Source organism: Myxocyprinus asiaticus, chromosome 24 (genome assembly GCF_019703515.2).
Source record: "Myxocyprinus asiaticus isolate MX2 ecotype Aquarium Trade chromosome 24, UBuf_Myxa_2, whole genome shotgun sequence".
NCBI lineage: Eukaryota > Metazoa > Chordata > Actinopteri > Cypriniformes > Catostomidae > Myxocyprinus > Myxocyprinus asiaticus.
In genome coordinates, this window is record NC_059367.1 from 33,688,915 (window position 1) to 33,715,909 (window position 26,995).

The 26,995-nt window shown below is 39.2% G+C and overlaps 2 protein-coding genes and 1 pseudogene across 4 annotated transcripts; all 3 read right to left on the reverse strand.

Annotated features, from left to right (window-relative positions):
• Nucleotides 1-264: 264 nt before the first annotated feature.
• On the reverse strand, nt 265-3,183 carry LOC127414654 (H-2 class II histocompatibility antigen, E-S beta chain-like). Its single transcript, XM_051652851.1, has 5 exons — nt 3,042-3,183; nt 2,628-2,903; nt 2,128-2,409; nt 1,840-1,953; nt 265-1,755 (listed from the first exon to the last, which is right to left on the reverse strand). Exons 1-5 carry the CDS (start codon nt 3,103-3,105, stop codon nt 1,733-1,735), a joined length of 759 nt encoding a protein of 252 aa, XP_051508811.1. The 5' UTR covers nt 3,106-3,183; the 3' UTR covers nt 265-1,732.
• A 1,548-nt stretch (nt 3,184-4,731) lies between these two features.
• Nucleotides 4,732-9,273, reverse strand: LOC127414656 (H-2 class II histocompatibility antigen, A-U alpha chain-like). Of its 3 annotated transcripts, none has more exons than XM_051652855.1 (4): nt 9,141-9,273; nt 8,405-8,650; nt 7,478-7,732; nt 4,732-7,396 (listed from the first exon to the last, which is right to left on the reverse strand). In XM_051652855.1, the coding sequence occupies exons 1-4, from the start codon at nt 9,196-9,198 to the stop codon at nt 7,275-7,277; spliced, it is 681 nt and encodes a 226-aa protein (XP_051508815.1). In that variant the 5' UTR covers nt 9,199-9,273; the 3' UTR covers nt 4,732-7,274. The 3 variants fall into 3 exon arrangements, with proteins under 3 accessions (XP_051508815.1, XP_051508814.1, XP_051508813.1); XM_051652854.1 differs by having other exon boundaries at nt 4,732-7,393; nt 7,478-7,762; XM_051652853.1 differs by having other exon boundaries at nt 4,733-7,396; nt 7,478-7,762.
• A 4,119-nt stretch (nt 9,274-13,392) lies between these two features.
• LOC127414667 (eukaryotic translation initiation factor 2D-like) lies at nt 13,393-26,799 on the reverse strand (annotated as a pseudogene).
• Between the last annotated feature and the right edge of the window lie 196 nt (nt 26,800-26,995).

A 26,995-nucleotide genomic window follows, 5' to 3' on the forward strand; every position in this document is an offset into this window, starting at 1 on the left:
ACTGTTCAAACAATTTAGCCACTACACAGCCTTGAATCAATCTTTAAAGTGCACTCAGTAATTTTTTTCCTCATTAAAAAGTTTAACTCTTAAAGACATGAATTGTAATTTTACAATATATGTAGGAAATCATGACCACTCACATTAAAATGAAGACTCCAGTAATATCAGTAATATATATATTTATTATATTTATATATATTTTTTTTCAATGTTTCAGCAACGGAACAATCCAAAAACACTTTAAACAACTGTTCAACCCATTGAAGAGACTCTACATCTATCCCTAACAGCCTTGTTGTCATTTCCGTCAAACATCAATGATGGCGCTGCTGTGAATAAGGTCAGTTCAGTCATTTTTCAAGTCAAGTCATCTTTATTTGAATGAATGAATGAATGAATGAATGTTACATTTATATAGCGCTTTTCTGACACTACACTCAAAGTGCTTTACATAGTGAACAAGGGGACTCTCCTCAACCACCACCAGTGTGCAGCATCCACCTGGATGATGCGACGGCAGCCATAGTGCGCCACTAGACTCACCACACACCAGCTATTGGTGGAGAAGAGAGAGTAGAGTGGTACAGCCAATTAATGGATGGGGATAGTTAGGAAGCCATGATTGATAAGGGCCAATAGGGGGAATTTGGCCAGGACACCGGGGTTACACCCCTACTCTTTTCGAGAAGTGTCCTGGGATTTTTAATCACCAAAGAGAGTCAGGACCTCGGTTTAACGTCTCATCCGAAGGACGGAATGACTCAACGATGCCAGAAATATTTGTATAGCGCTTTTCACAACACACATCGTTTCAAAGCAGCTTTACAGAAAATTATGCTTTAACAAAACATGAAGTTGTAATATTTGTGATGTCAGAGTCAACATTGTGTAGTTTGATAAAATTGTGATTTTAAATTGTGTATTAAGAAAATAATAATAATAATTAAATAAATAAGTAAATAATAATAATTATATTTAGACCCCCAGTGAGCAAGCTAAAGGTGACTGTGGCAAGGAACACAAAACTCCATAAGATGTTGGTTAATGGAGAAAAATAACCTTGGGAGAAACCAGGCTCACTGTGGGGCCAGTTCCCCTCTGGCTAACATCATGAATATAATGCCAATATGACTTATGTATAGTGCAAGTCATGGTTTAAAATTATCAAACTAAGTAAGTGTTAAGGGTCAGTGTTTAAACAAAGATTTTGTATGAACTGTAAGATTAATGACTAATGTCTTTGAAGTCCATCCTAGATTAACTGCAGAAGTTCACATAGATGCATTGTCCTTTGTTATTCGGCTGATGAAGGCTTTAGTTGGTAATTAATTTATTATCTATGTATTCTGTTTTAAGAGTGTAGTCCATCCTCTGTTTTTAAGAAGAGGAGTTCAAAGAATACTGCCGCTCTGATGTAAAGCCAACCTTTGTGCCATGCTTTTTTACTGTAGCATGGGAACAAAGAGTTTTGTTGCTCAATTGTAACACCAGTTTGTTTTCCCTAATCCCTATAATCAACACAGAGGTATTACTTTATCATTACAAACATTACATAAAGATGCTCTAATATAAGTCACTCACATGCATCATATTTGATGCAATATTTTCTTTTTTATTATTATTTTAAATGTTAAACGTTCAGAATAAAGGGACTTTGCCACTCAAAAATATAAAGTGATCCACTGCTTCTTCTTTCAGTCGTCATCATGTTATATTGGACATACTATAGTTAATGTGGTACCAGGATCCTCCCTGCCAAATTAAAAAGTAATTAATTGAAACCAGGAATAAATGAATTTGATGAATATCACTCTGATTATTCTCATATAGACTGACCTGTTGATTTCTTCTTGTAGTAAATGAGTCCAGCAGCTGCTATGACAATTCCCAGCACCAGTCCAGAGGCCCCGATAACAATCTTATTCCTCTCAGACTCAGGGAGAGAGGGATCTGTTTGTGTGCAAATATCACTTTTATAACATTGTTTAACATATGAGCATAATATTTGGACAACTTCCATACATTTTTTTCTCTTTATTGTAGCTAATCTTATTCTAGTATGTCTAAATATACCTTCCACAAAAGTAGGGTTGATGTGACCATGAGGTATGTTTTTTCTCTTACCCCAGTCTACAATCATGGGTTTATTGAAGCTGGCGTGATCCACCACACAAGAGATCTTTTCTCCAGATCTTGGGGTGTACTCTAGCTCAGAGTGAATCTGATAGTACCAGTCCCCATCAGCCATCTCCAAAATAGAGGTCACATCAGAGGCCACTGGTTCACCATCTCTCAACCAGGACACTTTGATTTGTTCTGGGTAGAAGTCATACACGCTGCACATCAACATGGCTGGATGCTTGCCTTGAGCTCGCTTCACTGATCTGAGCATAACCTTCGGTTGCACTAAATCAACAAGAGCAACATCTCATATGTTACGTAAACTTAACTCACATAACAGTTCATATACTGATGGCATGCAGTGTAATTCATACATTTGAATGAGGTAACAATGACATAATGGTTTTGTATATTCAGTTCATACAATATTGTTAGAGTTTTGGTGATTTAAGCAAAAATATAAACATTAACAATTAGTAAATAAATTAAAAAAAATCACTTACCGGCTTTATCACGGAGAGCTGTTTCCAAGAATTGAGCATTAGGTTTGCAGTATGTGTCCACCTGAGCTTGCATTTGTTGAATAAAGTTGAGATTTCTGTTCCAGCCCTCTACAACATGCTCTCCATACTCAGTTAACCCCACAAACTTTCCTAGAGTGCTGTTATACTGTATGTCCATAACCATATTGAACCAATATGACTGAAGATACACCATATCACTGAGATCATGGGAACTGTAGAGGCATTCATCCATTATGTAACAATAATATCCATCAGCTGAAAAATATGTTACAAATCCAGTAAACGCATTGCAGCTACAGTTCTTTTAATGTTAGTCAAAAAAAAAGAAACTGAAGTATTCATCAGTACTGTACAAAATGATGTTATTTCTGTAGAGTATTTCATTTTACTTGCCTATTGTGATGAAAGCAGACATCATCAATATGAAGTAAGAAAACATTACGTTGGGCTGTGACATTTCACACTCTTGGAAAGGCCAAATGAAATGTAGTTTCAGGCGTTCTTTTTTTGTTTTGCTTTGTTTTGTGATAATAATCTGGCCAATCTTCCACTGCAGACACAAGTGTCAAGTGTTGCTAGGTAGTTTTTGTGATGAATATACAGGTGCATCTCAATAAATTAGAATGTCGTGGAAAAGTTCATTTATTTCAGTAATTCAACTCAAATTGTGAAACTCGTGTATTAAATAAATTCAATGCACACAGACTGAAGTAGTTTAAGTCTTTGGTTCTTTTAACTGTGATGATTTTGGCTCACATTTAACAAAAACCCACCAATTCACTATCTCAAAAAATTAGAATATGGTGACATGCCAATCAGCTAATCAACTCAAAACACCTGCAAAGGTTTCCTGAGCCTTCAAAATGGTCTCTCAGTTTGGTTCACTAGGCTACACAATCATGGGGAAGACTGCTGATCTGACAGTTGTCCAGAAGACAATCATTGACACCCTTCACAAGGATGGAAAGCCACAAACATTCATTGCCAAAGAAGCTGGCTGTTCACAGAATGCTGTATCCAAGCATGTTAACAGAAAGTTGAGTGGAAGGAAAAAGTGTGGAAGAAAAAGATGCACAACCAACCGAGAGAACCGCAGCCTTATGAGGATTGTCAAGCAAAATCGATTCAAGAATTTGGGTGAACTTCACAAGGAATGGACTGAGGCTGGGGTCAAGGCATCAAGAGCCACCACACACAGACGTGTCAAGGAATTTGGCTACAGTTGTTGTATTCCTCTTGTTAAGCCACTCCTGAACCACAGACAACGTCAGAGGCGTCTTACCTGGGCTAAGGAGAAGAAGAACTGGACTGTTGCCCAGTGGTCCAAAGTCCTCTTTTCAGATGAGAGCAAGTTTTGTATTTCATTTGGAAACCAAGGTCCTAGAGTCTGGAGGAAGTGTGGAGAAGCTCATAGCCCAAGTTGCTTGAAGTCCAGTGTTAAGTTTCCACAGTCTGTGATGATTTGGGGTGCAATGTCATCTGCTGGTCCATTGTGTTTTTTGAAAACCAAAGTCACTGCACCCGTTTACCAAGACATTTTGGAGCACTTCATGCTTCCTTCTGCTGACCAGCTTTTTAAAGATGCTGATTTCATTTTCCAGCAGGATTTGGCACCTGCCCACACTGCCAAAAGCACCAAAAGTTGGTTAAATGACCATGGTGTTGGTGTGCTTGACTGGCCAGCAAACTCACCAGACCTGAACCCCATAGAGAATCTATGGGGTATTGTCAAGAGGAAAATGAGAAACAAGAGACCAAAAAATGCAGATGAGCTGAAGGCCACTGTTAAAGAAACCTGGGCTTCCATACCACCTCAGCAGTGCCACAAACTGATCACCTCCATGCCACGCCGAATTGAGGCAGTAATTAAAGCAAAAGGAGCCCCTACCAAGTATTGAGTACATATACAGTAAATGAACATACTTTCCAGAAGGCCAACAATTCACTAAAAATGTTTTTTTTATTGGTCTTATGATGTATTCTAATTTTTTGAGAGAGTGAATTGGTGGGTTTTTGTTAAATGTGAGCCAAAATCATCACAATTAAAAGAACCAGAGACTTAAACTACTTCAGTCTGTGTGCATTGAATTTATTTAATACACGAGTTTCACAATTTGAGTTGAATTACTGAAATAAATGAACTTTTCCACGACATTCTAATTTATTGAGATGCACCTGTAAATATGCATGTTTACATAAATGTAATGTTTGTCCATTGTGCATGAAAAAATGGGAATAATAAAAGAGACCATTTAAATATAAATACAACATTTATGAAGTGTATGACACAAGTTATAATGTTTATTATGTTTTTCTGGAAATTGGAAAATACATAAGACACAATGCATATTGACTGATATTTCTGAAAGCCTACAGTAAATGTTTCTTGGTAAAGCAGTTTCTGAGAGCACATGCCACAGAAAGACTGGCCACTTTCACCAGGGTTTTGGCGAGAATTGCTAGAAAAGTTTACCTTAGATAACCTTTGGTAGATAATCAGATAACTTTTTACATTCTAGCAAATGTTTTACCTTTGACTCAGTGGTCATTATTATATGAATTATTATTTGTAAATATTTCCATAAAACGGTATCGGTATCATGGTACAGGCTGGATTTGAATATGTCCTATGTCCCCATGATCACAAAAGCTCTACATATGTGCTGAGCGTGTGCACTACCCACTGTGCCACAGCTCTAACCACTTGATGGCTATTCATTAAAGGATTAGTTCACCCAAATATAAAAATTCTCTCATCATTTACTCACCCTCATGCCATCCCAGATGTGTATGACTTTCTTTCTATTGCAGAACACAGACAAAGATTTTTACAAGAATATTTCAGCTATGTAGGTCCATAGTGAATGTGAATGGTGGCCAGAACTTTGAACCTCCAAAAAGCACATACAGGCATCATAAAAGTAATCCATAAGGCTCCAGTGGTTAAATCCATGTCTTTAGAAGTGATTGGTGTGGGTGAGAAACAGATCAATATTTCAGTCCTTTTTTATTATAAATCTCCACCTTTGACCTGCCCCAACCAGTAGGTGGCAGGCATGTGCTGAGAGCTTTGAGACTGGGCAAGCATCAAAGATTTTTAATACATAATATTAAACGCTGTGCCCAATGTGAGTGTAAAGTCGTAGACATTATTGACGTAAATTGTTGCCCTTGAACCCACCAGTCAATGGAAACAATTATGTTACAGTGGCGAACTTCATGACCAAATAGTTTTAAATTCGGGACAGTAATATTGCTCATATCACACAAATTAAAGACTGTCATATATTGAACCAGGCATGTTTTTGTCCATTAAATCATACAATGAATCATAGTGCCAGAAGAGCTTGTTTTGACATACAACAAAAAGAAAAAGAAAAGATTGCCAGTTACTAGTTTCAAAATCATAGGCCTCACACGTCATTCTTCCCACAGTTCAGAAACACTGGCAGTGGGAATTAACTAATCTGAACACTAAAGACAACAATCTTAACCTGAATGCACAATGCAAATGTAACGTAAACACAGCAGTCTATATTCATTAATATATATTTTTTAAACAGACACTGCGCCCCAACGTTAGAACTATCAAATAGACAACACAAGAAGGACATGATTTCCAGATTACCACTCCATAGCCTCAGATTAACCAGAAACAATGACCTAGTATGCATGACCTAGTATCAGTAACACAGGTTTTTAATAAACAAATGAACTTTCTTTAAATAGAACACAAAATCCAAGTGTCTCTCCTTGTGAATGAACATCTCCGTCACTTTGTTGTAAAAGTTACCCACTTGTTGAAGTTTCACTAGCCTCTCTTTCTCGATTCCATTGAAATCAAGTTTACAAAATCCCCGTAGGTCACCGATGCTTACACTATATCCATTTTAGCACTTAATAACGCATTAGTTATGTGAACTTAACGTGTTGATGCAAAAAAAAAAAAAAGAATCTAGCCCATCAGATAGCATGACTGAAGGAAGGAGCTTCCAATTGGCTTACTCATTATGGTAAGCATGCTTACCTTGGCCATTTGTAGTAGCGGGTGTGATTCAGTTTGAATGAATGTACAGTGTCAGTACAATGCTTTGAATCAGAGAAAGCACAGAATAAAGTGCTTATACTTGAGGGTGGCGCCAAAGCGACTAAATGAATAACTGTCTGTGCTGCTTAACTGAGATGAAAGATGACGAATTTGAACGAAAACAGTAGTTTATAATAACAGTTTTATTTAAATACTTTGTCATTTATTTTTTTTTATTTTTTTTTAACCTTCTGCTAGATAAGCACTGCTTACCTTCCTTATATGCACGGCACGTCTATGGTAGGTGGCGATATGCACAAAGAATGTTGAATCGACAAAAAAACAAAAAAAGGAAAATGTGAACGTGAAAGTGGAGATTTATAGTAAAAAAGGACTTAAATATTATTTTTGTTTCTCACCCACACCAATCATATCGCTTCTGAAAATATAGATTTAACCACTGGAGTCTTATGGATTACTTTTATGCTCAAGTCATACACATCTGGTATGGTGTGAGGGTGAGTATATGATGAGAGAACTTTTAATTTGGGGTGAACTATCCCTTTAAGGAGAATTTTACAGGATTATAATCAGGAATGTCAGTTGCAGTTGTTTCCTTTAATGAGGAAGAAAGTTCCTGTAGCCACTCCGAGCAGCACAAGAGTCAGACCAACTCCACAGAACACGGCTAGACCAACACTGGGCAGAACAACGTCAACTTCTGAAACAAACAAGCACATGATAATGAAACGTTTACAGTTGACATAATTCATACAGTATGTTATCATATGCAGTGCCTTACCCCATATTTTAGTCTCAGGTTTGTTCTCAAGAGCTTTATGGTACACAGTGCAGGTATAGATGTCTCCCTCTTCAGGAATGAACTTCAGAGTGGAGAAGATGTTGAAGGTTCCATCAGTCCTTGGACGATACTGGCTTAGATTTATATCCTCTGTCACATTCACATTGTTCTTGGTCCATGAGATCACCACAGGTGGAGGGTAGAGTCCAGTCACATGACAGATGAGGGTGTTGTCAATCCCCAGCATTACATCATCTTTAGAATATATGGAAGCTTCAGGTCTTGCTAGGAACATAGCAAAACAGACTGATGCATATTTGCATATTCAAAACTGAACCTTTCTATTACGTTACATTGACCTCAGACAACAAAACTACAGGTGCACTCAGTTATGTTTTGTTTATGTTGCGCTGGCCAATATGGCAGTCAACACTGACACCTAGTGGCGTGGATGCAGCATCATGCAAAAGCAAAAGGTTTGGTGACCGACTCCACTGTAGAAACTCTAGAATTTCGCAGTAAGCCATGATGCATTTATTTTATAAGTGAAAGTGTTCAATGAAAGATAGGTTACTGAGATAAAGTGAGTATTCGGCTGCCCCCATAAGACAAACCAGCTCTATGTCAATTGCTGCAGCTTTTTCTACACAACAGATATGACTGGATTCTTCATCTCATGTTAGCATACATGGTTTTAAACATATTTTCTTAAAGTACTACCAGTATTAATTTTTTTTTTTAGGGGTCACATTTTTTAATGAGGATGAGTGCACCTTTAAAAGCACGATTTGTTTGTATATCAAAAGATAATAATAGTTCAATAATACTTGCTACATGTAGCTCATTCCTTTGAACATGATTTTCCACACAGAAAAAAACTTTACATATAGATATGGCTTTTATATATTTTAGCTCTGTATGTCTTACCTGTTCTCTTATTTGGGTTGTTGTAAGCTTTAACACATGCAGCTAATCTTACTTTGCAATGTGCTGTTAAGGCAACACCAAGGTCATAAAATCCAGGAAAGCTAACAGGATCTGCAAAATTTGGTGCGGTCACTATTCCTTCCTGTCTATTGAAATCTGAATGGTATAGTTCCTCTCCATCAAGTCCATATATAAACTCTGTCTCTGTATCAGAGCATCCAGAATATTGAATGTCCCTATATACAACTGAAATAGAAGAAATGTCATAAATATAGGCGTGAAATGCAGTTTACTCTCAATCTTTATTATTTGAACATTAATTCTGTGAAATATACCATCATATTTCAGTATTGAACTGTTTCATGCAGTCTTTATAAAGATTTTCACAGATTATCATGTTACTTTACATATGATTAATAAATAATTGTAAATAAATCATATTTTAAACTTAATAATCACTCTAGCCCATTTAAACCACTTTTCATTTGTTTGTGTCTATGGATAATCAGATGTTATTGCTTAATTTTGCCATACATTTTTTAATTAAAAGGCTTTGTAAAATTCTGTAAATTCTGAATACTCATATATATATAAACAAAAGGTAAGTGCAACAGAAATGAGCTTTCAATCACTTCTAACATCTAAAGAATTTTGAACTTTCTACATCAACATAGCTGCTTACTTTTACTTTTATAAAGCAGTGGATGTAATTTTAAAATTGAAACTATTGACTTACCTTTAGTGTGAGTACTGACAGTTCCAGTGAACATGAAAAGGAACACATACAGCACCATTTTTGTCAAAGGCCAGTGGAGTAAACAACAGAAAAAATAATTCTTACATTAAGTTTTTGCTCCAATGGCCCCCTAGCAGCATTTTAAAGTAGGAAGTCTTATAAACACATCATCCAATCAGAATTTGACCCTATCTCTGAAATGACTGTATCTAGGCAAATATTTTTTTCTGCTTCATACATATTTATTTATGCATGAAGCAGAATTTTGTCCTGGATAAATTCCCCCCATTTTCTCTTAGCAATCATGGCCTCCTAATAATCCCCATCCCTGAATTGGCTACATCACTGTTCTCTCTCCTCTTCACCAACAGCTGCCGTCACATCATCCAGGTGGATGCTGCACACTGGTGGTGTCTGAGGAGAGTCCCCTGTTCAGTATGTAAAGCGCTTTGAGTGTAGTGTCAGAAAAGCACTATATAAATATAATTCATTCATTCATATTTAAATTTGTTGTAAACAGTTCTGGCAATATTTACATTTTATGACTCTATAACTCTAAGTTGTATCTGTTTTATATGAATACATGTAAAATCACATTAAAGTATTGTTTGTGTGTTTGTGAGAGAGAACAAATAAGAAAGTGCACAAAATATCATTAACATTTTTAATTGTTATGTCTTTTTGTGCCTTGTATCTGTGGCCAGAGGGTGGTCACTTAGTTTGTACGTAATTAAAAGCTGTCTCTGTAATGTCTTTGACAGAGAAGAGGAATTTAGGTAGGCTTAAAGGAATATTCTGGGTTCAATACAAGTTAAGCTCAATCAACAGCATTCATAATGTTGATTACCACAAAAAATTATTTCGACTCGTCCCTCCTTTTAAAAAAAAAAAAAAAGAAAAGAAAAAAGAAGAAGAAGACGAAGAAGCAAAAATTGAGGTTACAGTGAGGCAGGTACAATGGAAGTGAATGGGGCCAATTTTTGGAGGTTTAAACTTTAAAGGCAGAAATGTGAAGCTTATAATTTTATAAAAGCACTTGCATTCATTCTTCTGTTAAAACTTATGTATTATTTAAACTGTTGTTTAAAGAGCACCTATTATGGTTTTTCAAATATTAACTTTCATGTAGTGTGTTATATAGCTGTCTGTGAATGTAAAAAAAAGTCTGCAAAGTTTCAAAAATCAAAATGCACGACAAATGGAGTCATTGACTCCCAAAAGAAAGAACCGATTCTGAACACCTGAAATGAGTCGTTAGTAATTCCAGACTTACTTCCTGTACTAACCTATGTAATTTGGTAACAAAAAACCTGCCTCTGGTCTTCATTGGCTGCTCACGAACAGCTTTGACCCGCCCTCAAACACTACACTACACAGCGATAGACTAATCACAACAGACTGGGACATCTGACCAATCAGAGCAGAGTAGGCTCTCTGAAAGGAGGAGTTTAGAATGAATCCTTTAGAACGGATCATTTTTGACACTGTGAAAAAAAAAGGTAATGCTGCTATTTAAATTATGAGCAAATTAATGTGTTTTTTTTTTTACCTTGGATGCATGTAAATCTATTGTATGAGACCTTTAAAACAAAATTAGGCATGTTTAAAAACCATAATAGATGATCGTCATTTTTACAGTCCTTTTAGGGTTTGTTGACATACATCATCATGGTAACAAAATTGTATTATGTATGTAAGAAAAGGTTAGTCAGCGATTTTATCACACTAAAATCATATTAACACACATATTGTTAAAAAAAACTTTTTTTGGCTATACTTTTAAAACAGTGAGTATTTTAATGTTTACTGATTGGCCCCCATTCACTTCTATTGTAAGTGTCTCACTGGAACCTCGATTTTTGCTTTTTTTAAAGAAAAAGATGGACAAGTCTAAATTAATTTTTGTGGTAATCAACATTATGGCACAAATGCTGTCGATAGTGTTTAACTTGTACTGAACCCAGAATATTCCTTTAACTCTGTTTAGATCAAGCATTTCAGGTGACTTTGGGTTTTTATTTATTTCCTCCAAAGATCTATGTATGTTTCTATCTTTTTAAAAGCATTTCACCTGAAAAATGATGCTCATTGTTTTTATGTTGTAATGTTTACATTCAGTACAATTCCTTACATATAATGATAGTATAGAATAACTGCTATGAAAATTTTAACTGTATGCTTTTTTTAGTAGAGTAGTTTTGTGCTAAAACATGCATTTGTGGTTTTTCTAGATATAACAACTATGGCATCTGGAGGTCAACAAGGAAAATGCCTAGAACTAACCCTATAACATTTGACAACGATAAAGTGTCATAATACTTTTTTTCATTTTCAACACTATATCTATTGTTTTACCAACCTAACAAACCTCTTTCTGTTAAATATTTTGCTTGAAAAGTGTGCTTATGCAATTTATTCTTTAAAATAAATGCCACTTGCTTTGATATTTTGTTATCGATCGATTGATTTGTTCTGCAGAACACAAGCGAATATAGAAGAATTAGAAGAATTTTAGAAGAATATCTCAGCTCTGTAGGTCCATACAATGCAAGTGAATGGTGACCAATTTTGGGTGAGAACAGACCAAAATATAACTTTTTTTATTGTACATCTTGCCATTGCAGTCTAGGCTATCGTGATTTCAAGCTCAGTTGCACTCCCTGTAAGATATTAATTAAATTAGTGTTGTAAGATTTCTCACCAGTCTCTGTGACAGCTCTAGACCATGGTTGCCAACTCTGGATACCAGTCTGGAGTGAGATTTTGATGTCATGGCCAGGGCCGCATTTAAGGAATGTTCCATGTTCAATACAAGTTAAGCTCAATTGACAGCATTTGTGGCATAATGTTGATTAACACCTAAATGAATTTTGACTTTCCCCTCCTTTTCTTTAAAAAAAAAAAAAAGCACAAATCTGTGTTACTGTGAGGCACTTACAATGAAAGTGAACGTGGCCAATATTTGGTGGATTTGAGTGCAGAATTGTGAAACTCATAATTTTATAAATGTACTTGCACTAATTCTTCTGTTAAAACTTGTCGACTCGACATTCTTCGTGCATATTGCCACCTACCATGGCACCGCATATGATAACATACTGTATGAATTGTGTATTATTTGAGCTGTAAAGTTGTTTAATTCTGTATTTTTACAGTCATTTAAGGGTTTGTTGACATTACATCATCAAAGTTGTAAAATTGGCTATAACTTTGCACAGAAAAGGTAAGTGACTATCACACTAAAATCGTGTTTACACACATATCCTTTATGTCTTGTGGCTAAACTTTTGAAATAGTGAGTATTTTAATGTTTACAGGTTGGCCCCTATTCACTTCCCTTGTAAGTGCCTCACTGTAACACAGATTTTTTGCTTTAAAAAAAAAAGTGACAAGTCAAAATAAATTTTTGTGGTTATCAGTATTATGCCACAAATAGAGTCGATTGAGCTAAACTTGTATTAAACACAGAATATTCCTTTAATGAAAAGGCAAACTGTCATATTGAATTATTTTTTTTTTTTCAGAATTATTTGTGCAACACATATACACCCAAACATCTCTAGATTTAGAAAAACGAATATATATTGCATACACTTTAACCCAAAAAGTAGCTATTTATAATTTTTTTAATTTATTTTTTTAATATAAACATTCTCAGTGGTATGACCCTTTAAGCACATAAATCTACCAAAAAAGGTGACCTAGCCCACATTCCTTAAAGCTGTAATTCACTGCTTTTGACTTTTCTTCAAAAGTAAAAACTTTACTTGGCTGTATATCTTTGTAAGAGATTACAGTCAAAGGAAAGAGGAATGATTTGTTCTATCGGTTAGATCAGAATTGCAAATTAGTGCTCAATGGACTGTTTCAGACTGCCATCATGCCAAAGTTTGAATAAATCAGTGCATTCCGGCTGCTGTTGAGGTATGTGTATAGTCATACTACAAATACTTTCAATTAAAAAAAAATTAGAGTACACATACAAACTCTTCACTATTTTTTTTATATTCTACACAATACTGTATACTTGCATTAGATGGTATGTTATAAGAAGATATGTGTAGCAATGTTGTAGGAGTGAGTAAAATAATGTTTAGTTCCAGGTGTCTCTTTGTGGCTGAATATAATATTTCATCAAGTTCTCCAAGAATGAAATCAGAATTGTTTGTTTAATTGCACAAATGGCTGAACCAGTCATTGTTACAGTCAATATGTTACAGGAACATATAGGTATTTGTCGAGAGGATGTCTGCTATTTCTTTTTGCCTGGTTTGGGAGGCTTGACAAGACCTTGCACATGTTTCCGTGGGATGTGATACTCATCTGTAACAAAGGAGAAAAAGTGCACTCATGAAGAAGAGCAAGACTGCAAGTTCAAACATGAGCAGTTGTCACTTTTTGCTTCTCTGTACCTAACAGCAGTTTGCCAACATGTTGGACCTGGTTTCCCTGTATCTGCACCAGTACCCTGTTTTTGGCTCCTGGGAAATCTTGAATGATGCAGCTGGCCTGAATCTGATGCTGCAGGGTGTCTGCTACTACAGCTGGATCTAAACCAAACCCCTCCAGATTCTTTATTATTGTAACCTTAATAAATGGGACAATAAGCGAGACAAAACGGTATGTGACAGCCTTTCTCTCAATGGAAAGTTGTTATGTTTATAAAGTAATGTTTAATACCTTCATATTAGAACCCCTGGAGGCTATAGTAATGTCTATGGGTTCCACCTGTCCTTTCTTGACCACAGGAGGCCGACCTGGAAACAGCAACTCATGACACGCCTGCATTCTGCTCAGAGTCCTGTACACACAGTGGCTGAAGAGTTTAAAGGAATTGTTCACCCAAAAATAAAAATTCTCTCATTGTTTACTCACCCTCATGCCATCCAAGAGGTGTATGACATTCTTCTGCTGAATACAAAGATTTTTAGAAGAATATTTCAGCTCTGTTGGTCCATACAATGCAAGTGAATGGTGGCCAGATCTTTGAAGTTCCAAAATCACATAAAGGCAACATAAAATAATCCATACGACACAAGCTACGATCCCAAAATTCATTTACAAACCAATAGCAACAGGAGAGTTTATAAACAAAAAAAAAGGGCTTGGGTACTTTTTGCACTGATATGCACAGAATGGGGAAAAAAGACAGAGCCTTAATATTGATGAGACGGCAGGTAGGGAGACGTGGGTAGCAGTATGAGGTTGTGTGTTATTTTCAAATTATTTCCTTCGCATTGCTCTCCTCTTGTGCCATTGCTATCCTCTTGTGCTCTCTCTATATTTCACTGGCTAGTCGACCAATGAGATGAGATTTAGTTGTGTAGTGTGCGCTAGACTCAAGGTGTGTACCTTTTTATAACTCGATTTCTTGATATCAAGTTGTTTTCCTCGAGGACTGTGGAAACAAAATGGTGAGATCTTTAAATTCTTAAAGAATTGCTTTAGGTAATGACAAAACAATCACATTTCAAGCTTGACCAGTTAAAACATATAACACTGAATTTATTCAAAGTCTATTTTCATTAAAGTATTTAAAGCAAGACGGTCTACTCTGGACCATCAGGGAGCTATTGACATTATTTAAAATACAGCATCTACCTGAATTGTACAGAAAGCTCAAAATCTGTTTGCCATACTTACATTTCTATAACATGTAAAAGCCGAACTGTTAAAGCGTTAAAGGGATAGTTCATTATTTACTCACCCTCATGCCATCCCAGATGTGTACAACTTACTTTCCTTAGCTGAACACAACAAAGATTTTTAGAAGAATATTTCAGCTCTGTAGATCCATACAATGCAAGTGAATGATGATCAGAACTTGAGCTCCAAAAAGTACATAAAGGCAGCAAAAAAGTAATCCATACGACTCCAGTGGTTAAATCTATATCTTCAGAAGTGATATAAACTTGTGGGTGAGAAACAGATCAATATTTAAGTCCTTTATTCCTATAAATTCTCCTCCCTGCCCAGTAGCTGTCGATATGCACAAAGAATGTGAATCGCCAAAAAAAGAATGTGAAAGTGGAGATCAACAATAAAAAAGGCTTACTTTACGCATGGATTACTTTTATGCTACCTTTACGTGCTTACAAGGTATGGACCTACATAGCTGAAATACTCTTCTAAAAATCTTCATTGTGTTCAGCAGAAGAATGAAGGTCGTACACATCTGGGATGGCATGAGGGTAAATGAGAGAATTTTCATTTTTGAGTGGACTATCCCTTGAAGATACTTTCTTCAATCCCAGCTTAATATGCAGAGACAACTGTAAGTAAGCCATTCGTAGGTTAATTTTCTCAAACTGTTAACACTGCATCTCTGTGCCACAATAAAAATTCTGGTTTGTTTTGAGAGACCCATCCAGCTCGACACAAAAACAACAGCCAACCAACAGCTCGTCACTTAAATTATTGACCACCTGTTTGCTACATTAAACAATCCTTTTGGAGTGAACTATATATGGAGTTTATTACAATAAAATAGCTGTTTTATAAGAGAAGTTAGACAATTTTGTCACAGGTAGGTGTCAATTTACGGCTCTTCACATTCATTTGTATAGTATCCGCAAACAGTGATTTACAGTCGTAACGTGGTTCATTGACATCAGGGCCATTATATTATTGGGTTAGAAGACTCACGTTATCCAAGTTGACCATTATGCTCTCTCCTATGGTACAGCTGCAAAGCTTGGTATCTCAGTATACACCGATCAGCCGCAACATTAAAACCACCTGCCTAATATTGTGTAGGTCCCCCTCGTGACACCAAAACAGCACCAACCCGCATCTCAGAATAGCATTCTGAGATGATATTCTTCTCACCACAATTGTACAGAGCGGTTATCTGAGTTACCATAGACTTTGTCAGTTCGAACCAGTCTGGCCGTTCTCTGTTGACCTCTCTCATCAACAAGGTGTTTCCATCCACAGAACTGCTGCTCACTGGATGTTTTTTGTTTTTGGCACCATTCTCTATACACTCTAGAGACTGTTGTGTGTGAAAATCCCAGGAGATCAGCAGTTACAGAAATACTCAAACCAGCCCGTCTGGCACCAACAATCATGCCACGTTCCAAATCACTAAGATCACATTTTTTCCCCATCCTGATGGTTGATATGAACATTAACTGAAGCTCCTGACCTGCACTGCTGCCACATGATTGGCTGATTAGATAATCGCATGGATGATTGTTGGTGCCAGATGGGCTGGTTTGAGTATTTCTGTAACTGCTGATCTCCTGGGATTTTCACACACAACAGTCTATAGAATTTACTCAGAATGGTGCAAAAAACCAAAAACATCCAGTGAGCGGCAGTTCTGCAGATGGAAACACCTTATGATGAGAGCAGTCAACGGAGAATGGCCAGACTAGTTCGAACTGACAAAATCTACAGTAACTCAGATAACTGCTCTGTACAATTGTGGTGAGAAGAATATCATCTCAGAGTGTCTGTTTTTGCGGCACGAGGGGTACCTACACAACATTAGGCAGGTGGTTTTCATGTTGTGGCTGATCGGTGTATAAGAGAATCACTAGGTTTAATGGTAATTATAGTAAGGAAAAGTATACCAGCAGGCCACCATGTGGTTGCGGAGGAAAGAGCTAGTAAGCAGGGGGAGCTCTGACTTTTTCACTTTAGTTTTCAGTGCATGGAGAATACATCCATTTGCTCTGTAGAGAGACAGACACAAAAGTCAACACATGCACAGTAAACTCCTACAAATCGACCAGCAGATTAGACTGATGAAACAGGTGGTAAAAGTGCAGTCAAAACATCTCACCTTGTGGAGGTCTAGAGTCGTCCTCTTCTCCAACAGTGTCTTCTCCCTCTCTAACATCCTCCATTTCTTCTTCCTTCAACACATCAGCATCTTGCTCTTCCAATCTCAGTTTCTGTATGCTCTGACAAGATGTCTCCACTGGTTCAGAGTTGTTCTGTCCGTCTTTCACCTGCCCCACTGCTTTTACCTCCTCTTCCTCTTTGTATTCATCTCCTTCTGTTTCTTCCTCCACCTGTGCTGGTGAGTTTGTGGCTGGTATAACTGGAAGATTTGCCTTATCTCCAAACGCCCTGTGGATAATTTGAGGAAGATGTCTAGATCTGTAAGATAAGTCTGCAAAAAGTTAATGTAATACATAAAGTAGCAACAATGAAAGACTAAATGAATGTAAAGAAAGAATGATGATTTAATGTAAAAGCTCACCACAGCTGGTCCATGTATGTGTGTAAAATATTCACTCCTTTGCCCTTCATTCCACTGCTCCTCATCTCAGCACTCGACATGGCTGCTGTGCCAACGGCCACTGGCGCTCTGTAACATCATCAGAATTTCAGTAAAAGAACTTTAATGAAGTCTCATATTGAGCACTGTTACTGAATACTTTCAGTTTAAAAAAAGCTACGTCACCTACACAATTTTAAAAATGCAAAAATTAAAACTAAAAAGCTAAATTGTCACTTACATAAAATGTACAAAAGAAAAATAATAATTCTTTGTTTGGAAAAATGGATAATATTTCCACCTAAAATGATTTTTTATTTTGGAATATTTGAACTTTGAGCAGAGAGAACATAGTAAATTTTCAGAAAAAGCTAAATGCAAAATTGACTCAAACTCATGTTGCCCATGAGCACCATAACTCAACATGGAGCTAAAGTCTAACACAGCTGGGCTTTTTGACATGTAAACATAACATTTTTAAATTAGAGCTGTCAAAATTAATGCAAAACGCATGCGATAAATTAAAGTTTAACCTGTTACTTTTTCTTAATCATGATTAACGCATTTACTGTTAATAAAGAAAAACCATCATAAACTGCTCGGACGGGCAGAACCTTTGTCCACAAGCAGTCATTACACTGACACACACAACACACACACAACAGCTGTGTCAGTGATAAAATGATGGAGAAAGGACCTCTTTGTTGTACAAAACAAGTCCAGATGGGACTTTACCCTGTTATGTGCAACATAATTACCACAGAAGCATGTCAGGTCTTAACAAAATCACAGAAATGTTGTCTGCAGCACCTTTCATGTGGAGTTAAAAGCGGCGCTTGACGCTGGCATTGACATCCTGACGCAAATCATGAATGCGGCTTTACGATTACTATAGGAATGCGGATAGCCACAGTCTACCGGCAGATTAATATTGTGGAGGATGAGAGTTTGAAACTTAATGCCCATTGCAACGAATATTCAACATATGTGGGGCTAGTTCTTTCAATCAGTCAAACTCCCACTTAGACTGGGAAACGTTTAATGTTACTTGAATTGTTGCTATTTTAGTGCATTTCTATCTTTATACTGTGGAAGGCTTTGTTTGGAAAATGTTAATAAAGCATTAGATTGTTAAATATAGTTTTGTTTTCTTTCCTAAAAAGCAAATAAATGCATTTTCACAGGAAAAAAAAAGTATACATAGAGTCAGATTTCACTACTCTCAAAATCTGCGATTAATCATGATTAACTATTAACAACAATGTGATTAAACGCATTCAATGTGAATTGACTGACAGCACACACACCACACACACACACAGTAAATATTTTGCTCATGATGCAACTCAATCTACTACAGCTGGTGGTGTTTTGAGTTGCATGTTCTGTTCCACTTTTGGATTTCAGAGGTAGGACAGTAACACTTTTTTTTTTACAGTGTCTATTATACATATTACATGTTCTAAAATTAAGTACTATAGTAAGAAAAACATTTTGTATTATTTACACGCAGATGCACAAAACAGTTACACAGTATGTAGTTAATATTTGTTAGTAAGTACTTGCATAAATAGTTAATGTGTAAAAGTTAAATGCGGTGGGTAGTACTACCTGTTCGCCACAAGGCTGACAGCACAGCAATCTCCTTGATTTACCTCAGGAAGGCCACTGGCAGACACCACGACCCCTGGCAACATGAGATCTGCAGGAGAGAAATCAGTCCGACACACTTTCTCTGAGACACACAAATTAATTTTAACAAAAAACCCACAGATACTGACCTGCTCCACCAGCTAACTTCTGCAGGACAGGTGGCTATGTGGTGAATGCTGGATGCATGGCGGGATATCGCCACAGTGTGTACACTGAGAATATACAATGTGATGAGATAATACAGCATTTAAATAACCACTAGCATTCGCAACAAAGACTGAGGCTAACCAGCATACCCACCTGTAGGGAATAGCTGTTTCTCCATCTGAAAGAATAAGGGATTTTTTTGGAGCATGTACAGAGTGACTGCATCTCCCTTATGTGCATAAATCTTCACAATATTTAGCTCTTCTTTATTTTTTCATGACCACAGAGAGTCAGGACCACGGTCATCCGAAAGACAGTGCCTTTTTACAGTATAGTGTTCCTGTCACTTCACTGGGGCATTAGGACCCACACAGACCGCAGGGTGAGCACCCCCTGCTGGCCTCCCTAATAATGGATTGAAAGGTATGGTCAAAACAAATGCAATTATATGACTGAGGATTTCCTATATTACTCATTTGAGAGTCAGAGGGAAGCACACATTTGCATATTAACTTATGAAATGCAACATACATAACTGAGTACCATGGGAGAGCATTATATTTCTTGAATATACCTAAAGACATCTATTTCAACAGCATCTTGTTGTGCTTCAAAATTCTCTTAAAACAGTTGTTATGCAAAACCATATAAACTAATTGTGTAAAGCTGATAAGACCAATATTATTATGAAGGCATTACCCAGTAACATGGCAATACATTTGTAACTACACAGAATTAGTAATAAATTTGCAAACCACTTAAATGTATAGGCAGCTGATGTTAAATGAGAAATCAATATAAACTCGCAATATAATATCCACATCAAATGTAATATCAAATATGAAAGGCTGGGTTTGGAAAAGGGATGATTGTGTATGGATTCAAAGAAACGTCTCGGTTACATACGTAACCTCAGTTCCCTGAGACGAAGGGAATGGGACATTGTGTAGTTACGCATATGGGAGTGCATTCATACATGAGCTATTTGAAACCTTTCTACAATAATGCCAATATTCTAATATTGGCTGTGGTGTTTGAGCCCCGCCTGTTTTGGCGTGAAACTGACCGCTATAAAAACAGGTGTACAGACACCATTTCCTCAGAATTTCTGACTGAGAACAAGGAGCGCATCACTCGTGCCTCAAGAACTCTGAGTCTTGTAGTGCAGCTAGCATTCGCAATGTCTCGTTCCCTTCGTCACACGGAACCGAGGTTACGTACGTAACCGAGACGTTCCCTTACGACTCAGTATACTTGACATTGCGTAGTTATGCATATGGGGAACAGAATTCCATCACGCAGCACTACACGACATAACTTCCCAGAGAGGAAACATGGCGGTGCAGTCTTATGGGACGGCAACCAACATGAGCATGCCACAGTGAGTGATCCTTGTGATGGCCAGGAGAAGAGCACTCATAATGAATATATGAACTATAGTCATATAGTATGAATTAACTCCTTATGAACCCAGTTGGGAAGGGAGTTTATTTATAATGAAGTGCTTGTGACTTATGGTAATTATAACGGCCTGGATGCAGGCGGTTGTGTAAAGGATGGGGAGCCCGTACTTAAAGGGAAGGGCATATATATATATATATATATATATATATATATATATATATATATATATATATATATATATGGCCAATGAATAGCAAGTGCTCTAAACAGAGAGGACTTGTGAAGAAAGAGACGCTACATCTAGGTTGTAAAACCTTGCGAATGTGTTTTGAGAGGACCATCCTGCTGCAAAACATATGTCTTGTAAGGACACACAGTTCGTCCATGCCCATGAGGAGACCATGCCTCTAGCTGAGTGTGCTTTATTACCAATTGGGCAAGTCTGACCCTGCGACTCGTAAGCCAGGGTAATTGCATCGACAATCCAGTGAGAAAGTCTTTGCTTGGAGATGGACATTCCTTTTGTGAGTCCTCCATAGCATATAAAGAGCTGATCAGACAGTCTGAACTGGCAAGTGCGCTCAATGTATGCTTGTAGTGCCCGCACAGGGCATAACAAATGCAATGATTGTTCCTCATCCGAATTAAATGGAGGAGGGAAGAAAGTCTGAAGGTGAACCACCTGCGCTTTGAAGGGTGTGGTCAGGACCTTGGGTACATAGCCTTTCCTGGGTTTGACAGTGGCTCTTGAAAAATTGGGGCCAAACTCCAGACATGAATTGTCGACTGATAGTGCATGCAGGTCACCTACCCATTTTACTGAGGCCAGAGCAAGCAGTAGTGCGGTCTTAATGGAGAGCATGTGCAAATCAACAGAGTCCAAAGGCTCGAAGGGGGACCCTGCGAGAGCTTTTAGGACTAAAGTTAAGTCCCAAGTCAGGACTGTAGCCGGCCGAGTTGGGTTTAATCGTCTTGCTCCTTTAAAGAACTTTGTGATTAAATCATGCTTGCCTATAGAGGTGCTGGTTTCATGTGCGTGATACGCAGATATAGTTGCCAAATACATTTTGAGCGTTGACGGGGTGAGTCCTGCGTCTAATCACTCTTGAAGAAATATTAGAATTTCATGTATGGGGCAGTTTACTGGGTCCTTGCTATGTGAGAGACACCAATCAGTGAACACCTTCCATTTTAGTGCGTAGAGGCGTCTTGTGGACGGTGCTCTGGCTTGTAAAATGGTGTTCATGACTGAACATGTCAGTTCTGGCACGTGTAGTGCGTCCCGTTCAGGGGCCACACATGCAGGTTCTACAGCTGGTGCTGGGGATGCCAGATTGTGCCTTGCGCCTAAGAGAGGAGATCCCTCCTCAGTGGTATTTCCCATGGGGAGCTGTACAGCATCTCCATCATTTCCGGAAACCATGGCTGGTTGGGCCTTTTCGGTGCAACTAATAGAACTGAGTGGATTAGGCATACCAGAGGAAATGCATATTTGCATTTTGCCAGCCATTTGTGTGCCATTGCGTCCATTCCCAGTGGGGCTTGGAACTTCGAATACCAGAGGGGACAGTGGGTATTCTCCACTGAGGCAAATAGATCGATTTCTGCTTTGCCGAATATTTCTCAAATCCTCAACACAGTTTAAGGATGAAGTCTCCATTCGCCCGGTATCACCCCTTGGCGTGACAGTAGGTCGTAATTCAGGCCGTAATTTAGGCGGCCTGGGACATATGTCACTCTCAGGGTGAGGAGATGATGCTTGCTCCATAGGAGGAGGTAACGCGTCAGTCTCAACAGTGGCAGTGAATGAATTCCACCTTGGCGGTTTATGCCACAACTGTCATGTTGTCTCAGCGAACCAGGACATGACAGTTTGCTATTTCTGACTGAAAAGCCTTTAAGGCTAGAATTACAGATGATAGCTCTAGGCGGTTGATATGCCATGCCCTCCTCGCACCTGTCCAGGTGCCGAAAGTCGGGTGTACATCGCACACCGCCCCCCAACCTGTGTTGGAAGCATCCGTAGTCACCACTTGCCCCAGCATGACACCTCGCTGGTAAAATGCAGGAGCTGTCCATGGTACTAAAGCAGCTATACAGTGGCGGGATATTGTGATGAGCATGCGCCCTTGGTGCCAAGCATGTTGTGGCACACGGCACTTCAGCCAGCACTGAAGAGGTCTCATGTGTAAGAGACCTAATGGGATGATGGCTGATGCCGCTGCCATAAATCCCAATGCTTTCTGAAACAGCGACAGAGGAAGTGTTCTCCCCAGTTTCAACTGAGACAGACACTGTAGAATGGCCTGAATGCGCACACTCGTGAGGTGCACACGCCCGCTGGTGGAGTCGAGGCGGACTCCCAAAAAGGAGATTTTTTGGCTAGGGGAGAGCGTGCTCTTCACCCAGTTTACATTGAGGCCCAAGCTGTTGAGATGCTGAAGCAGTAAGTCTCTGTGCTGGCATTACAGAGCCTCTGATTGCGCCAGTAATAGCCAATCATCGAGGTAGTTCAAGATGCGTACACCGCTCAGTCTCAGAGGGGCGAGAACAGCATCGATGCACTTCTTGAATGTGCGAGGAGCCAGAGACAGTCCGAAGGGCAGGACTTTGAACTGATACGCTGTTCCCTCAAATGTGAATCTCAAAAACATCCTGCGATGTCGTACAATTTAGATATGAAAGTACGCATCCTTCAGATCTATCGACGCAAACCTATCGTGTGGGTGTACATGCGATAAGATCCATTTCTGAGTAATCATTTTGAATGGCCGCTTTATAAGTGCGTGATTTAAATGTCTCAGATCCAGGATTGGCCGAAGTCTGTCGTCTTTCTTTGGGACAAGAAAATAATGGCTGTAAAACCCCTTTTGTGCTTGACAATTTGGCACAATCTCTATCGCGATTTTCACGATGAGATTGTGTATTTCGGCTCATAAAATGGGCGCGTCTTCGGACAAAACTGTGGAAGACAGAACGCCGTTGAAACGGGGTGGCCGGCATGCAAATTGGATCGTATAACCATGTTCGATAGTTTTTTGCACCCATTCTGAATTGCCCGTTAGGGCTTGCCATGCGTCCACGTAATGGGACAGAGGGCAATTTGGTTTGCTCACCATATGATATAATGCGTCGCTCACCATAGGGAAGCGGTTGCACATAATGTGTGTGCTTTGAAGAGGAAAAGGGCTCTTTTTTGAGAATGTTTGAGCATCTCGTGCATTTGCAACAAGTGCTGTATTCTTTATTGTATTTTTATAGCATTTTTTATTGCATAGGACACAGAAACAACATTTTGCAAAACATTGTGAACAACAATATTCCTCTCCCAACGAACAGCAGTGGGGAGGTGGGGAACAGTGTTCTGTGTCTCTAATTGAGCCTTCTTTGGAGCACCAGAGGGAACCACGGGCTCCATTTTCTGTTTCAAAGCGTTGTGCCCGTCAGGAGCGCTTCCGCTGCATGGGAGGGTTCCTCCAGTCAGCGCGAGGTGGGCGCTTTTAGCTGGGCGCTGGCTTGAGACAGCTATGCTCCGTTTGGGCATTAAATTTTTTATAGCTTGTGACTGCTGCTGAGTCGCGATGGAACGCTCAGCAAACATACTCACTGCGCCACCAAAGAGGCCGGCTGGAGACACTGGTGCATTCAACAGAGATGTTTTCTCTCTGTCACTTATCTCCGTGAGGGTCAGCCATATATGCCACTCCAGAATGACCAGGTTGCCCATGGATTTGCCGATGGCCTGCGTCGTGACTTTCGAGGCACACAGCGCTAGGTCTGTAGCGGTCCGTAGCTCTTTGAAAGCCTCTGGATCACACCATTTGTCTGAGGAGCTTAGCTTGGAATACCTGGAGCATTGCCATTGTGTGGAGTGCTGATCCAGCTTGTCCTGCCACCAAGTAGGCTTATCCCACCAGTGTGGACATCCGTCTACACGGATTAGAAGGATGTATGGGGCGTTACTCATAGGGCAGAGATGTGCCGCTACCGCCTCCTCCACAGGGGGTAGTTGGGCATAGCTGTTCTTTTCCCCGTGGTCCACGGTCATGAGAACGGCGTCACTGCGCGTGCGCGCTGAGAAGGGCGTGTGCCAGGACTTAGATAGTTCGCTATGCACTTTGGGGAAACACGGGGCAGATCTGTGGGACGCAGCCGCTTGACGGTGTACGGACTGCAAGAACCACTCATCAAGGCGAGACTGCCCAGGTTCCTCTGAGGGAGACCACTCGAGGTTGAGTTCTTCGACCACCCTTGCAAGGACACGAAGCATCTCCCTGTCAGTGGTGCGTACAGGGTCCTCGGCCTTGCTGGGGGGAGGTCGGTAGCATCATCCACTGACCACTTGCCTGATGCAGCGAGAGACATCACATCGTCATTATCATCCTTATCATCCCCAGCGTCAGATCCACCAAATGAGACGAGGCCGCACGCTCCTTCAGAGGGCCGGAGCTCGTCTCGTACATAGCGTATTGGGAAACAGAAAATACAGCTCTCATGCTTGTCTGAAGGAGGGATGTGTCTCTCGCACAATGAACACTTACGGAACGACATCTTGAAAACATGTAAGTGGCTCTTTTAGATATATATAAATATATCAGAATCAGATCAGAATCAGAATCAGCTTTATTGCCAAGTATGCTTACACATACAAGGAATTTGTCTTGGTGACAGGAGCTTCCAGCGTACAACAATACAAAAAAAATACAAAAACAGCAGCAAGACATAGATAATAATAAAAAATAAAAAAATAAAACTAATTATACACATACGTACAGACACACACATACATACATACATACACACATGCACATGGGTAGTGCAAATCTAATACAATCTGTTATCTACAGTGCAAATACAAATCTGTTATGTACAGTGCAAAAAAAAAAGAAGAGGTTGGGTGTGTTGGATAAATATAAAAAAGACTAAACTGTGTATTGCACATAGTTATTGCTCAATGGGTCAATTTAACTGTTCATGAGATGGATAGCCTGAGGGAAAAAACTGTTCCTGTGCCTGACGGTTCTGGTGCTCAGAGCTCTGAAGCTTCGGCCAGAAGGCAACAGTTCGAAAAGTTAGTAGGCAGGGTGAGTGGGTTCCAGAGTGAGTTTTCCAGCCTTTTTCCTCACTCTGGAAGTGTATAGTTCTTGAAGGGGGGGGCAGGGGGCAACCAATAATCCTCTCAGCAGTCCAAACTGTCCTTTCTAGTCTTCTGATGTCTGATTTCGTAGCTGAACCAAACCAGACAGTTATTGAAGTGCAGAGGACAGACTTAATGACTGCTGAGTAAAACTGTATCAGCAGCTCCTGTGGCAGGTTGAATTTCTTCAGCTGGCAAAGGAAGTACAACCTCTGCTGGGCCTTTTTGACAATGGAGTCAATGTGGGTCACCCACTTCAGGTTCTGTAAGATGGTAGTGCCCAGGAACCTGAATGACTCCACTGCTGCCACAGTGCTGTTTAGAATGGTGAGGGGGGTCAGTGTTGGGGTGTCCACAATGATCTCCACCATTTTGAATGTGTTCAGCTCAAGGTTGTTTTGACTGCACCAGACAGCCAGCTGTTCAACCTCCCTTCTGTATGCATTTATATTTATATAATTTATATTTTTACCACACAAATAACAATTGTTTTTAAAAGGATACTCTACACCTGCCGACGCGCTGCGGAGAATCAGGATGCTGAGGTCCGATCACCAGTGAAGCATCAAACGGCGAGGCGGAGAGATGGTCGCCGGAGCACTGCAGGGGAGCAGAGAGTCTTCTCGCTGCTGTGAAGATTCCGTCCGCTGACACGAGTGTATCGACAGCAAAGGGTAGAGGGCTTTGAGACAAGAGATGATCACTGTCTTGAAGGAAGAAATTCAGAGGAAATGGTGTCTGTGCACCTGTTTTTATAGCGGTCAGTTTCGCGCCAAAACAGGCGGGGCTCAAACACCATAGCCAATATTAGAATATTGGCGTTATTGTAGAGAGGTTTCAAATAGGTTGTGTATGAAGGCACTCCCATATGCATAACTACACAATGTCAAGTGTACTGAGCCGTAAGGGAACTCCATATATGTCCTTAGGATGAACCATGAGTTACCAAATGCTGGGATTTAGACGTATTTAGCAAGCGTATTTTGAATCATTTTAACTACTATTAAAAAATCTACAGAAATAGTTGCATACCGGTCAGATCCCTTGATAAACGTGTTAGATTTCACACAAAATGCCTTTGCAAACATCTCGATGTTCCAATGACTATGTATTCGTTAGCTTAAAGTTAGCTTAAAAACCTTTAAGGGTGAGATATTATCTAATTTTCCATTTAATAAAAACAAGTGCGTAGTGAGCGGTATGCAGGCGCAACGCCTAAACATGCCCGAGTAGAAACACCGGTGCATGTAAACGTGACCGCCACACGAGTCACTTCAGAACAAA

Bases quoted from the DNA above. Each gene is read 5' to 3' on its own strand.
- LOC127414654 (XM_051652851.1), bottom strand. From the start codon at position 3,105: ATGTCACAGCCCAACGTAATGTTTTCTTACTTCATATTGATGATGTCT. The intron at 2,410-2,627 runs GTAAGTGATTTT...TTGTTGATTTAG, and splicing joins AGCTCTCCGTGATAAAGCCG to TGCAACCGAAGGTTATGCTC. The intron at 1,756-1,839 runs GTCAGTCTATAT...TTAATTTGGCAG, and splicing joins CTACAAGAAGAAATCAACAG to GGAGGATCCTGGTACCACAT.
- LOC127414656 (XM_051652853.1), bottom strand. From the start codon at position 9,198: ATGGTGCTGTATGTGTTCCTTTTCATGTTCACTGGAACTGTCAGTACT. The intron at 8,651-9,140 runs GTAAGTCAATAG...CTTCTATTTCAG, and splicing joins TGTCAGTACTCACACTAAAG to TTGTATATAGGGACATTCAA. The intron at 7,763-8,404 runs GTAAGACATACA...CTATGTTCCTAG, and splicing joins CAACCCAAATAAGAGAACAG to CAAGACCTGAAGCTTCCATA.